Below are 13,425 nucleotides of genomic sequence, written 5' to 3'. Positions count from 1 at the left end.
TTTTTCTAATATATTTCATGAAATTACAATTAAAGAATTTAACGGGGCTAATGTGAAATATTTTTTAATAGGATGTAATTTATTACTTAGGTAACTCAATAAGATAATCACATGTGAAAAATAATAAAATAAATAAATCATATATTTATGTTTTTTTTTAAAATTAAGAATTATTTTTTTAACTTCATGTTTTATTTATTTCTTTATTATTTTTTACATATAATTATTTTATTGATTATCTAAGTAATAAATTACATTTTATTAAAATATTTCACATATGAAATTCCATATCACCCCATTAACTTCTTAACGGCACTTTCATCACATCTATTAAAATAAACAAATTGAAAAACAGAATAAAAATTGATGGCAAAAAAAAGAACTCTAAAATATAATTAGGACTATTTTGACAAAAATATATGAATTTTAATAGCAAAATTTATGATTAAGCATTTAATTTACATAGCTAATCTATCTTCTATTTCCCTATTTGAAAGGTAGGTCTTTCGGAACGTGTCTTTTTCAGGGTTTGGATAGTCATGGGTTTAGATATAAGAATATTATTGTTTAATCCAAGACGATCTTTCTTTCTAGCCGGCCAAAACATATAATATCTTGTATTAAAATATTTATAACCTGTTGTTTTTTTGGTGTTAATTATTCGTTTATCCTTATCTTAATATATATTCCAAGCAATAAGCTCAAAATATACATTCATCGTGGCAACCGCTCTGTTTCTAGATTATCATTGCAGAGTTCACACGACCTTTATATACCCCCTTAAACTGGGGTTTTTGTTGGCAAAACAGATTTGAAGTTCATTCAGACATTCAACATGTTACCAAAAGATTGTCTTTCTATCATTCTGTCCCTCACTTCCCCAGAAGATGCATTAAGAGCATCCTTAGTTTCGTCGTGTTTTCGATCGGCAAGTGATTCGGATTTGGTCTGGGAAAGGTTTCTTCCTTCGGATTATGCTGAAATCGTGTCGAATTCGGTCACTCCTCTCATGTTTTGTTCCAAAAAGGAACTGTTTCAGTGTCTGTCTGACTCAGTTCTGATTGATGGTGGTAACAAGGTAATTAAGCTTATTCCTTTAATCTGCACTCGATTTAGCAATTTTGAGCATTGAGTCTCTAATATTCAACAGGTTTTCAGGTTGGAGAAATCATCAGGCAAGATATGTTACATATTATCTGCAAAAGAACTTTCCATCACATGGAGCTCCAATCCCTTGTATTGGAGCTGGATATCCATGGCTGAATCAAGGTTAGTTTCAAACTCTCTTAAATTTTGCAAACCATAACTAAAACGGCTTAATTTCCCCTGTTCCAAAACATGTTTTTACAGATTCTGTCGAGTGGCAGTGCTAAGAACAACAGATTGGTTAGAAATAGGCGGGAAAATAAGGACTAAAATGCTGACCCCAGATACAACATATGGGGCTTATCTTATAATGAAAATCTCAGAGCGTGCGTATGGGCTTGATTTGATGGCATCAGAGATAACATTGGAAGTGGGAAACCAGGTCTGTAGCAGCAATGTATTCCTGCAGCATGGAGAGGACAGCAAAGAGATGGGAAATTTGGGTAATAAGAAGGAAGGAAGTGTGAGAGAAAGGGAAGATGGGTGGATGGAAGTTGAGTTGGGAGAGTTCTATAGTGGGGAAAAGGATGAACAAGTGAAGATCAGTTTGATGGAGGTCAAGGGTTGCCATCTAAAGGGAGGCCTTTTAATTGAAGGCGTTGAATTCAGGCCTAAACACTGATGAAGAAAGGAGAAATCTGTGTATTACTTTTCAATACATTAATTATAATCATTCCATTCATTGATGAATTATTACTTTTCAATACATTAATTATAATCATTCCATTCATTGATGAATTATGAAAACTCTATTATTAATTCAAAAAAAATTATGAAAAATTTTAAAAAAATATATAAAATATACTTAGATTGTCATGCAAATTTTTTTATTAAAAAAAAATAATAATTCAACTCTTCTTGAATAGTTGATGTTTAAATTCGATTTTTTTAATGATTAAAGATTAAATTCAAATTTAAGTTTAACTAAAAATTAAAAATTAAATTAACAAAAAATATAAACATTAAAAATTAAATTTATCCATATACTTTTATTATAAAATTATTTTTTTCCTTTTGCTAGAATTGTAATACTACTATCTATTAACTCTTATAAAAAGAATCCCTAAGAATTAAAATCTATTAACTCTTATAAAAAGAATCCCTAAGAATTATAAAGGTTTAACATGTTTTCGGCCTTCTTCTTTTTTTTAATTTTTAATGGAATTCATTTATGGATGTATAATTGTTTATCATGCCTGAAGGTCTGCTCAAAATTTGGGAGGGTTTAGGTAAAAATATTAAGCTTGAAAAATGAGATTAGGCAAAAAAAAAATTAAACTCATTTAAAATATGGATCGGGCTCAGGCTTGAACATTTAATGTCTGAGTCTAACTCGACTCGACCCAGTTTTAAGTTTATAATACTTTATATTATGTTATGTTTATATATTATGTAATTTAGAACACATTTAAAAAAATAAACTTATACAAAATATATAATACTACTCTAATGTAAACATTAAAATAATGTTAAGATGACTATATAAAAAATTTTAATAAATAAAAAATTATAAAATTATAAAATATTAAAATAATATAATATAAATATTTTTAAAAAATTAAAAATAAAATGGACAATCCAAATACTGGTTTGGGAAAAATTTTAAGATCATATTTTGGATTGAGCCAAACTTGAACAAATATAAAATATATTAATATCATGCTTAGATTCGACTTCAAGCATATGAATTGAACCTCAAGTTTTAACATAATCTAGGGAAAAAATTAAAATTTGACCATCGACTTATAATGTACAAACCTAAAAGAAATAGAAAGTCAAATGTCATTGCCAGCCTCTAAGATTTTTCTTAACACATTCAAATTATATAAAACCACGTAATATTTTAATTAAAAAGTTGAAAATATTAAGGGTCCAAATTATATTAAAAATTATAGAGATTAAATATCAAATTTAAGTCTAATAAAGGAACCAAAATTAGATTTAACTGTTTTTCTAAAATGAAAAAATTATAAATATATTTATGCATATAGAAATCAAATCATGTAAAAATTTAAAGTACAAAATTAAATTTAAATTTAATTATGAAAATTGAAAATTAACTATTTTTTTAAAATTTCTTTTAAAAAATATTAATTAATATATAATATATACCAAATATATTTATATTCATGTTTAAAATTGTATCAGTATCACATAAATATGTAATTATTATAAAATTTTAAATAATTTAATTAATTAATATATAAACTAATATAGCAAAATAAAAGAATATAGGTATCATATAAATTTATTTTGGTATGTTGTTTAAGATTTTGTGACTCTTATACTTAATTTAAATTATTTTTTAAAACAAAATAGTATCGCCCTATTTTATTCATAATGAAATTATATTCATTTAAAGGCATTTAAAGTAACAGAAAAATTATAAACTAAAATGTTTAAGTTTTTTAAATAAAAAAATAAAAAGATTTACATTTACATTTTTAATATATATGATTAGAGATAAATTCGATTAATTTTATTCAAAATATAATTAGATAATATTCAATTTAATAAATATTTAAAAAAATTCAAAATCATCATTATTCATAAGTGATTATTTTAGAACTAAATGTAACAAGTAAAATTTAATAAGGACTAATAACGTAATTTTAAAAGAGGTTATTAAGTAATTTGATTTTGATAATATTTAGAAGAGCGATTAAATTGTAAACTATCTATATTTAAAAAAATATAAAATAAATAATTAAAAAAACAATAATGGCAACATAGTGCACTTACTTTTAGAAAGAATAATTAATGCAATTGTTGATAGAATGATACAATAAGGGAGGAATATAAAAGAGAAGAGAGTGGTTGTTGTGGATGTTCGGTTCACTTAGTCAAAACGGAGAGTCGAAGGTTATGGAGAATAACAGTGAAAAAAACTTAAAGGTTGGAGACTAAAAGTGTGTTGGCATAATGTAAGTTTAATACTCTTGAAGGTTCGATTTTTTTTTTATCGTTCCTTGAGGTATTTATAGGCAATGGTATTGTGTAATATGGTGTTAACGTGTTGGACTTGTTATCTAGCTATCATTACGGAGCGCATGGAAAAGATGTCTTTGATGAGAAAATGATATTTCTGACAGAACAGACCCTGTCATTCATTCTGACTCTAATAGAATAAAGCAATTAAACCCATATAATATTTGGTGGCCAACAACTTTATATTAACAATAAAGATTAGGTCATTCGTTGCTCGAGTAATCATCTTAGGAAGGTAAGCTTGCATGTGGCCTCTCACCTTGCTGATGGCAAACTTATTGTTCAAACTTCTTAACTTATCGTGTATACTCACATAGTTTGGAGTATAACCGCAGTAATCCTTTTTTTCAAAATTTAAGGCGGCTGGCGGACTACTTTGCTACACTAATGGGAGATTCAAAGTTGCACTCCATGTTCTAAAAATATGAACATCTCAATAAAAGTATAATGGATGGTCAATTTAAATAAAAGTCACAATTGTATGGGAATAATATAATCAAACCACATTTCAATGTTTTTACAACTTTCCTTATTTTTTACAATATAATGAAATAAATCATTATCAATTATGCTTACAATATGAATTCCTTAAATCACATTTATATGCATTGTTGTAATTGATGACCTACCTTCTCCTTTATTCATAACAAAGAACTCTTATATCAACTATCACCCTTATACACAAAGCATCAACAATTTCTTTTAAAAAATTTCCATTGTTCTGCAATTCAACTTCAATCTTCTTTTCATTTCACCATTATATTAATACTTTCTCACTATTCACAGGTTTATTTTCATCCAATATTATTTTTAAAATACTGTTAAAATGAACAATATAAGTAGTAAGTACAACATTAGAAATATATAATGGTCGATTGAGTCTTGGCTCGATTGACATTATTGTCAATGTAAGAGGACGTGGGTTTAAGTGTGCTGAAACGCATTATTCTCCTATTTAAGAGTTGGGGAGAGACTATGAGTAGTTCTAGGCATTACATAAAAAAAATAGATATAATCAGAATCTATAATGAGATTATTTTAAAAAAGAAAAAGAAATGCATAGTGTTTTAAATTGCACTATTTAACTTAATTTTCCAAATTTCTTCCGTCGACAATATTGCAAGAAATAATAAATAAATGACATTTAGGGTTCTGAGAAATCAAGAATACTGGAAAATAATAAAAATACTTGACGGAGAACCAATAGATTTCCGAGAGAGGCTTTGATTCAAGCTAGGAATCGTGGGGTAATAGTGGCTATTCAACACGAGGATTGCAAAATATTGAAGAAAGTCTTGGAGGCGAAAACAAAAACATTTAGCTGGAGGCTACATCCATTGATGGAGGACATGAAGTTGCTTCAAAATGTTTGTCCAACGCAGGATGATCCCGGGCGATTAGGCATTGGAAGAATGACGTAATGAGATGAGCATAATAGAAGGCTTATTTATGTACCAACAAAAAAAAATGACAAATAAGAGATGGGAGACTAATGCATTTTACATTTTTCTAAGAATTAGTTCAAGAATGATTGTTAAAAGTGCTTTTGGGAAAAAAACACTTTTAGGGAGAAATTAAAATTTTCAGTTTATGAAAGAAAAAAGTATTTTGGGGGCAATTTTTTATTTGGAAGAAGAATTTTTTCTCTAAAAAAGTAACTTATTTAAGAATGTTTTTGTAGTATTCCTAGACTGACACTATGTAATTGCGGGCATGTATATTGAAACTCTTAGGTTTGATCTAATTTAGCTTAAATATTTATTTAGCCATTGAATGTCACTTTTTTTTCCAAGTTGGTGGTATTTAAGGGTTTTTTTTTCTCAAGTTGTTATCCGGATTTTTATTTTGTTCTCTATATTGGTATTTCTTTTGTAATGATGTCAAGTTTGAGACACGTGACCTTATGTAACTATGCCATGTGTTAATGATGACATCATAAATAAAATTTATTTAATATATTTTTACAAAATAAAAATAGTTTAAATTTTAAAAAAATATAAATAAAAATCAATAAATATTAAAAATAAATAAAATTTTTAAAAATATAAACTAAAAAATTTACCAAAAGATTAAATCAAAATAACAATTTTTTTCCTTTTCTGTTATTCTTCATCTTCTCCATTCTTTTCTTTCTTCATACCCTAATCGCTACCATAACACTGCCATTTATGGCCTTCTTCACCCGATCCTACTTGTAACACTCTTATACCTGACCAAATCATCAGGTCAAGATATCAGGATGCTACATTTGTTGTCAAAGCAATGACAGTCAAATTCGTTTGACTTTGAGTACTTATTTAATCACTTTGATCAATTTAAACTTTTGATATGCCTTAGTATCATTTTCAAGTCTTATATGAGTTTATTGCAACCTTTAAAATATTCTAAAGAGGAACAAAGACTAGAGTGAAAGATTTTCAAATTTTAGGGGTAATGTCGTGACGTTAGGGGGTTCTCTGTCATGACATTACAAAATGACTTACGTCGTCGCATCGAGAATTCTATTTTCCATGTTTTACCATATTTCAAGTATTTAACATCTAAGTTAATTTTCAAAGCTCAAAATTCAATAATTTCAACTCATTTCACATAGAAAATCATTCTCATTTAAGTATTTATAGTTTCAAGCCCATACAATATAACATGATGTTCAATCCAAGATAACAAGACTTATAAAATTGACATAATTATTGAAGTTTTACAAATAAGTCCATTAGAGGTATCTCACTTACAAATACAATTTACTTTTTCTACATACCATAACTAATGCTAATGTATATACCTATTAATTTAATAAATAGGACTTCAGCAATTCATTTTATGACAATCACTTACTTAGTACCTCAACAAAGCATTTGAATATCTTTTATGTATTTTCAAGTCTATTATTTGCAACAATTCCTTAGCATTATCACTCTTCTATTATTTTGCCTCCTCCTCCTCTCCATTCCACATCCTTAATATTTTTATATGTACACATAAATAATTTTCTCTTAAGGTAGCATGTGCATGTGTGACATGAATTAAGGTTTTTCTAATTACATAATACTCTTATCAAGGCTGTCCATTTCAGTGATAGACACTAAATTATTTATATATCAGCATATAAGATTTGAAATTAGGATCCGCATTTTTTTCTTGAAACCAGACTTAATGAAATTTTTACCTAGTCCAATTAATACAGTAAATTCTTTAAATTCTTCCCTGTTTTGTTGCTAGGCAGCTCTAACCCTTCTAAACTAAAAATTAAATATCTTTTAGTAAAAATATCGTATTATGTTACCGTTTATATCCCTTGAAAATAGAGTAATTAAGATTTTAGGTATATAAACTTCATCACCTAAATTTTTTTTGTACAATTTATAATGATTTTTAAAAGTTAAAACATAGAAACCTGAAATCATTCTGCTATTATCTCACAAAAATTCATATATCTCATAATATAAAATTATTTTACTTACATAGTTTCTTCTATGTAAAACTAGACTCAATAGAATTTAATTTAATACTTTAACTAACCTATAATTCAATTTATACAATATTTAGCGAATTTTCAAATTCAGACTATTGTTGTTACCAAAAACAGTTTTAGTGCAAAATGTTGATAACCAAATTCGTAACACCCTCCTTTCCTTTCTCTACAATATTTATATCAAATTATTTTATATATAAAATATGATAACTGAGAAAATTAATTATAAAATTGGTTACTTAATTAAGTTTTTTGTTCTAATTTAGTCACCTAAATATTAATTTTTTCAATTTAGTAACTAAACTTTTTAAAATTAAATATTTTAGTCACTTTCTCTTTAGTTGTCGTTAAAGTGATGAAAAGCTGACGTGGACTTTTTTTTATTGATCTAATAAAAAAATTAGCCTTCTAATGTTCACACATTTTATTAATTTGATGCCAAATATAAAAAATTCAACAAGTTTAGCGCTCAATGTTTATAAAATTAGCATTTTAGTTCGAACTCTAAAAAATTCAATAAATTTGACCCTCAACATTTCCAAAATTGGTCAATCAATTATAATTCTAATTTTTTTTAAAAAGAAAATTATCGAAAACATTTTTATTTTGGAAAACGGGGATCGACTTTTAAACAAGGTATGGAGTCGCCACCAATCCTTTTTGTTTAGGTGTGATCGGGTCACCCTGTGGTCGATCATTTTAATAAAACATTTTGGTTTATTAAAACAACGTTTTTGGTCTACGAAAAACTAGAAGACGGATTCGGGAGTCGGTTACGCGCGAGGAAGGATTAGCACCCTCGCAACGCCCAAAATTGGTACCGTATTGATCGATTAACATCCTAATGTTGAAAATTTGAAAAGATTTTAAAATACAATCTTTAAAAACGTTTGGAAATCTTGAATTGGATATTGAGATTCTCTCGTTCAAAAAGAATAAAATATCATATCCAGCACAATAGGACACAACATTTCAAACCCTCAATACAAGATTATCTCATGCTTCCCAAAATTCATGTATTGGAAAAATTAAAAGGATATTTGGCTCTTTGGTAAAAAGGTGAACCGAAACCCAGCACGATTGGGCACGATCCCTCGAGTTCCCAAACACGAAATATTGCCTCATTTTAATTTTTAAAAAGAAACATGCATGAAATTTCAAAAGGATATTTCGCATTTTAGTTGAACGAAAAATCAAAACCCAGCACGATAGGGCATGATTCCTCAAACTCACAAACACGAAATATTTCCTTATGTTGAGAGGGTTCTTTGAAACGCGGGTGATTATAAAAGCGATTTAAAGTATAGAAAATATTTTTTTTTTAAAATTCCATTCAAGATAAAATAATATATAAAACTCTTTAAAAATAATATATAAGCAATTCAAAATATATAATGTGTAAAAAAAGTTTGAAATACATAATATATGAAAATATTAAAGTAAATAATGTGTAAAAATTTGAAATGAGCGTTGTATAAAAAGTTAAAATAGATAATAACAAAAAATGTAAAATAAATAAATAAATAGAATGTTAATAACAAGGTAAAAAACATATATAAGAAAAATAATAATGAAAATAATATTAGTATATAAATAGAAATAAAAATATAATAAATAGAAATATAATAATAGTAGAAATATAAATAGATAAATAAAAATTAGATAAATAATAATAGTATTAGAATAACAAAATAAATACAAATAGAAACATAATAATAATAGCAATAATATATTAAATTAGCTAATTTGATAATAAAATAGCGAAAATAAAAAAGGATTAAATCGAACCTTAAAGCAAAATTATGGGGCAAATCAAAGATAAATAAAAGAAAATAGACCAATTTGAACGTGCGAATAATAAGGAGGGACCAAAAGGAAAATAATCCCCACCCTCCAAAACACACAGCTTCAAAGAAGACCAAAATGTAGTCAAAACAAATTTTAGGGCCAAAATTAAGAATAATGAAAACTTAATTGCAAAACAAATAAAAAACAGAAGGGCTAAAAGCAATTGGACGGATTTAGAAAAAACAAAGAAATTGAAATGAAATGGACAAAATTCCCACGTAATTGAAAGAGAAAAGAAAATAATTCAATTCCAATCAAAATAAGAAAAGAGAGAATAATCCAATTCCAAATTGAGGTAGGAATACCAAAAGTAATCGATCCCTTTCAAAGAACAAAATACCCTTATTTATATACATGGGGTTTACTAAAAATAGCATAACTAATTTAATAATAAAATAAAATAAAATAAAAATAATATCTTCCTATTTTTAGCCTTTTACCAAGTCAACAAAATTTGATAACCCCTTGGCTTTCTCCATCTTTTTTATTTGGCCAAAAATTAATGATTGTCTTTTAATTTGGCCCTTTTTGGCTTGTTTTCGACCGATTGCATCCTTTGGCTTCGGTTATTATTTTTTCGGGCCTAGACCAAAATTGGCCTATTACAGCTGCCCCTCTTTGCTCATTGTCGTTTAACGAGAATGGTGCAAAGACTATAAAAGGGCCAATTTTGCCTATGGTGCAAAGACTATAAAAGGGCCAATTTTGCCTGGACCTGCTGAGTCTCGACTTCTTGATGCTTCCTTTCTTCAAGTAGCCTCGATTGCAACCTTAAGAAGGTGGGACTTATATCTTCGACTAAAGTTTCAAGAGACTTGTAGCTTCGATCTACTTCACTGAAACTTAAAGGGGATAAAATCTGGTAATCTTCAGTCTGCTCCACTACTGCTTAGGGAGATAAGATCTGTAATTTTCAGCCTGCTCCACTACTACTTAGGGAGATAAAGCTTGTAACATCCTGAAAATTTATACAGTAAGATATTACTCTTAATATAGTAAAATAAGGAAATAAAGTGACAATAAAAGGAAAATTGAGTTATGTCACTGGGAAGTATATTATGACATATTGATTCAAGAAAGGACTAAATTGTAGAAGTGAGAAAAGTTTTGTGGCCCAAGAATAAATACTTAAAATTTGAGGGATTAAAGTGTAAATATGAAAAAGTTAAAGGGCTATTAGTGTAAATATCTTAAGGGTGGAAGGATCTAGAAACCAAGGAAAAATTGATGAATTAGGACCAAATTGAATAGGTGAAGAATTATGAGGGACTAAATTGCAATTTTACCAAAATTAAGTGATGACTCAATAATGGAATTTTAAAAGATCACAAAGGGCAAAATGGTCAATTTGAAGAGAGAGAAATTTAGAAAGTATTAATAATGTTACTTGTAGCATGTTATATAAATTAAGGATGAGGAATGGAGAGGAAGAGGAGGAGAATATGTATGAATATTCAGCTAGCATGGCTAATTTGTATGTTTTAGGCTCAGAGACTAAATTGAATAAAAGTAAAATTTTAGGGGCAATTTTGTAAGGATATCAAAAATGACCAATTTGAAGGAAATGAATTGACTTATTGTCTAAATTAATAAATTGAATGGAATTATCAATTTACATCAAGATCGGATGAAAATCGGGAAAATAAAAAATTACCAAAATGCCCCTAAATCTAGGTATTTTTGCAATTTTGTCAGGTAAATTTGTGTATCATAATTGAGCATGAAAATATGTTAAATTGTATGTTATATTGGATTGAATATGAAATATTAGTACATTCGTATAATATGAAATAATATGAATACGAAATGAATTATTACCATATATGCTTGAAGTATATATATAATGATTTGTACATGATATATGGACACATGGTGTGGAAAGTTTGTGCATATAGAATTTGATTTATGTTAAGTTTGATATGAATTATTATCGGAATAAATATACGTGAAATATATGGAAATTATGGTACATAAAATTTTAATATAATGAAATAAATGATTTTAAATGGTAAAAGAATGATATATTTCATGACATGCACATATATGATTTTCTTTGATTTATTGATACAAGGAAATTATGTAGGTGGAGACAATTATTAAACTCAAGTGTGACGTGTTGAGAAAATAAGTATATCAATGTTGAATTTATATAAAATATGCATAAGTATACTAACAATGTTGATTGATGCTAAGACAAGTGCCAAGCTATTGATTGAATGATAATATGTTTATCTATATGATGCATTGAGTCGGTAAGTATTTAACGGAAATTTTTGCTAAATGATATGTAAATCTGAGTAATGCTCCGAAACCTTGTTCCGGCGATGGATACGAGTTAGGGGTGTTACAAGGCTCACCGTTTTCGATCTGCTCTGCTACTACTTAGGGAGATAAGATCTATAATTTTCAGCTTGTTTCCCTAGTGCTTAGGGAGATAAGATTTGTAATTTCAGCCTGTTTCCCCAGTGCTTAGGGGGATAAGGCTCACCGTCTTCGATCTGCTCCACTACTGCTTAGGGAGATAAGATCTGTAATTTTCAGCCTGTTACCCTACTGCTTAGGGGGTTAAGGCTCACTGTCTTCGATCTGCTCCACTACTGCTTCCCTACTGCTTAGGGGGTTAAGGCTCACTGTCTTCGATCTGCTCCACTACTGCTTAGGGAGATAAGATCTGTTACCCTACTGCCTAGGGAGTTAAGGCTCACCATCTTCGATCTGCTCCATACTGCTTAAGGAGATAAGATCTGTAATTTTCAGCCTGTTACCCTACTACTTAGGGGGTTAAGGCTCACCACTTCGATCTGCTCCACTACTACTTAGGGAGATAAGATCTGTAATTTTCAGCCTGTTACCCTACTACTTAGGGGGTTAAGGCTCGCTGTCTTCGATCTGCTCCATTACTGTTTAGGGGAGATCTTTATTTTCCAGCCTGTTACCCTACTGCTTAAGGGGTTAAGGCTTGTTGTCTTCGATCTGCTCCACTATTGTTTAGGGGAGATCTATATTTTTCAGTCTGCTCCATAACTGATACATGGAGATAAGACTGCAATTTTCAACCTACTCTCTTGCTACCTCAGAGAGATAAAGTTGGTGGCTAAAATCTGCTCCATAGCTGATACATGAGATAGGACTCGCCATTTTCGATCTGCTCCATAGTTGATACATAGAGATAAGATCTGTAATTCTCAGTCTACTCCATAGCCGATACATGGAGATAATACCTGTAATTTTCAAAATGCTATCTTGCTACCTCAGAGAGATAAGGCTGGTGGCTAAAATCTGCTCCATAGCTAATACATGGAGATAAAACTCTCCATTTTCGATTTGCTCCATAGCCGATACATAAAGATAAGATCTGTAATTTTTAGTCTACTTCCTTGCTACCTCAGGAAGATAAAACCTGTAAATTCACCGATGTTTATGCCAAATTGATTAGAATGCTATGATCAAAATGAATTAGATATTCCTAACCAAATGCGCTATGAATGCTATGAATGTAGAAATGTCATGAGAATGATTCCTTTTAAATGCTTAAAGTGACATCATTCGTTATTCATCAGAGTTTTATCACTATCGTATTATGCTGCCTTCCTGCTCTGCTAGCATTTCCAACCAAAACTCGTAGAAACAACTCACTTTGCTCAACTAGTTTGCCCAATGTAATTTCAGGGTCCATTTCACTGTACTTCTGGGACCCAAGGTTTGTATCATCTTCAAATCCTTCCATGCAACTCAAGAGTATAGAACCTGATTCTTTCATCAATTTGGACTATTACACCATTCCTCGGGTGTAATGAATAGATGTATATGCCTGATATCTACCTAAATACAGAATACCATTTTCCTTTTCTTGAGAATAATCCCATTGCTCGTTCTTTGTCGGGATTATAACACCAATGTAATTTTATTTTTGCTCAACCAATATCTTTGACAGAAAACCCAAGGAGATAATCTCAATTTGGGCTTAAATA

At 28.9% G+C, this 13,425-nt stretch overlaps 1 protein-coding gene across 1 annotated transcript; it reads left to right on the top strand.

Annotated features, from left to right (window-relative positions):
* The first annotated feature begins 671 nt into the window (after positions 1-671).
* LOC107887229 (F-box protein PP2-B15) lies at positions 672-1,836 on the top strand. Its single transcript, XM_016811409.2, has 3 exons — positions 672-1,078; positions 1,151-1,269; positions 1,351-1,836. The coding sequence occupies exons 1-3, from the start codon at positions 836-838 to the stop codon at positions 1,766-1,768; spliced, it is 780 nt and encodes a 259-aa protein (XP_016666898.2). The 5' UTR covers positions 672-835; the 3' UTR covers positions 1,769-1,836.
* The last annotated feature ends 11,589 nt before the right edge of the window (positions 1,837-13,425 follow it).

The sequence above is a fragment of the Gossypium hirsutum genome, chromosome A11 (assembly GCF_007990345.1).
Source record: "Gossypium hirsutum isolate 1008001.06 chromosome A11, Gossypium_hirsutum_v2.1, whole genome shotgun sequence".
Lineage (NCBI taxonomy): Eukaryota > Viridiplantae > Streptophyta > Magnoliopsida > Malvales > Malvaceae > Gossypium > Gossypium hirsutum.
This window is presented reverse-complemented; position numbering and strand designations above follow the sequence as displayed.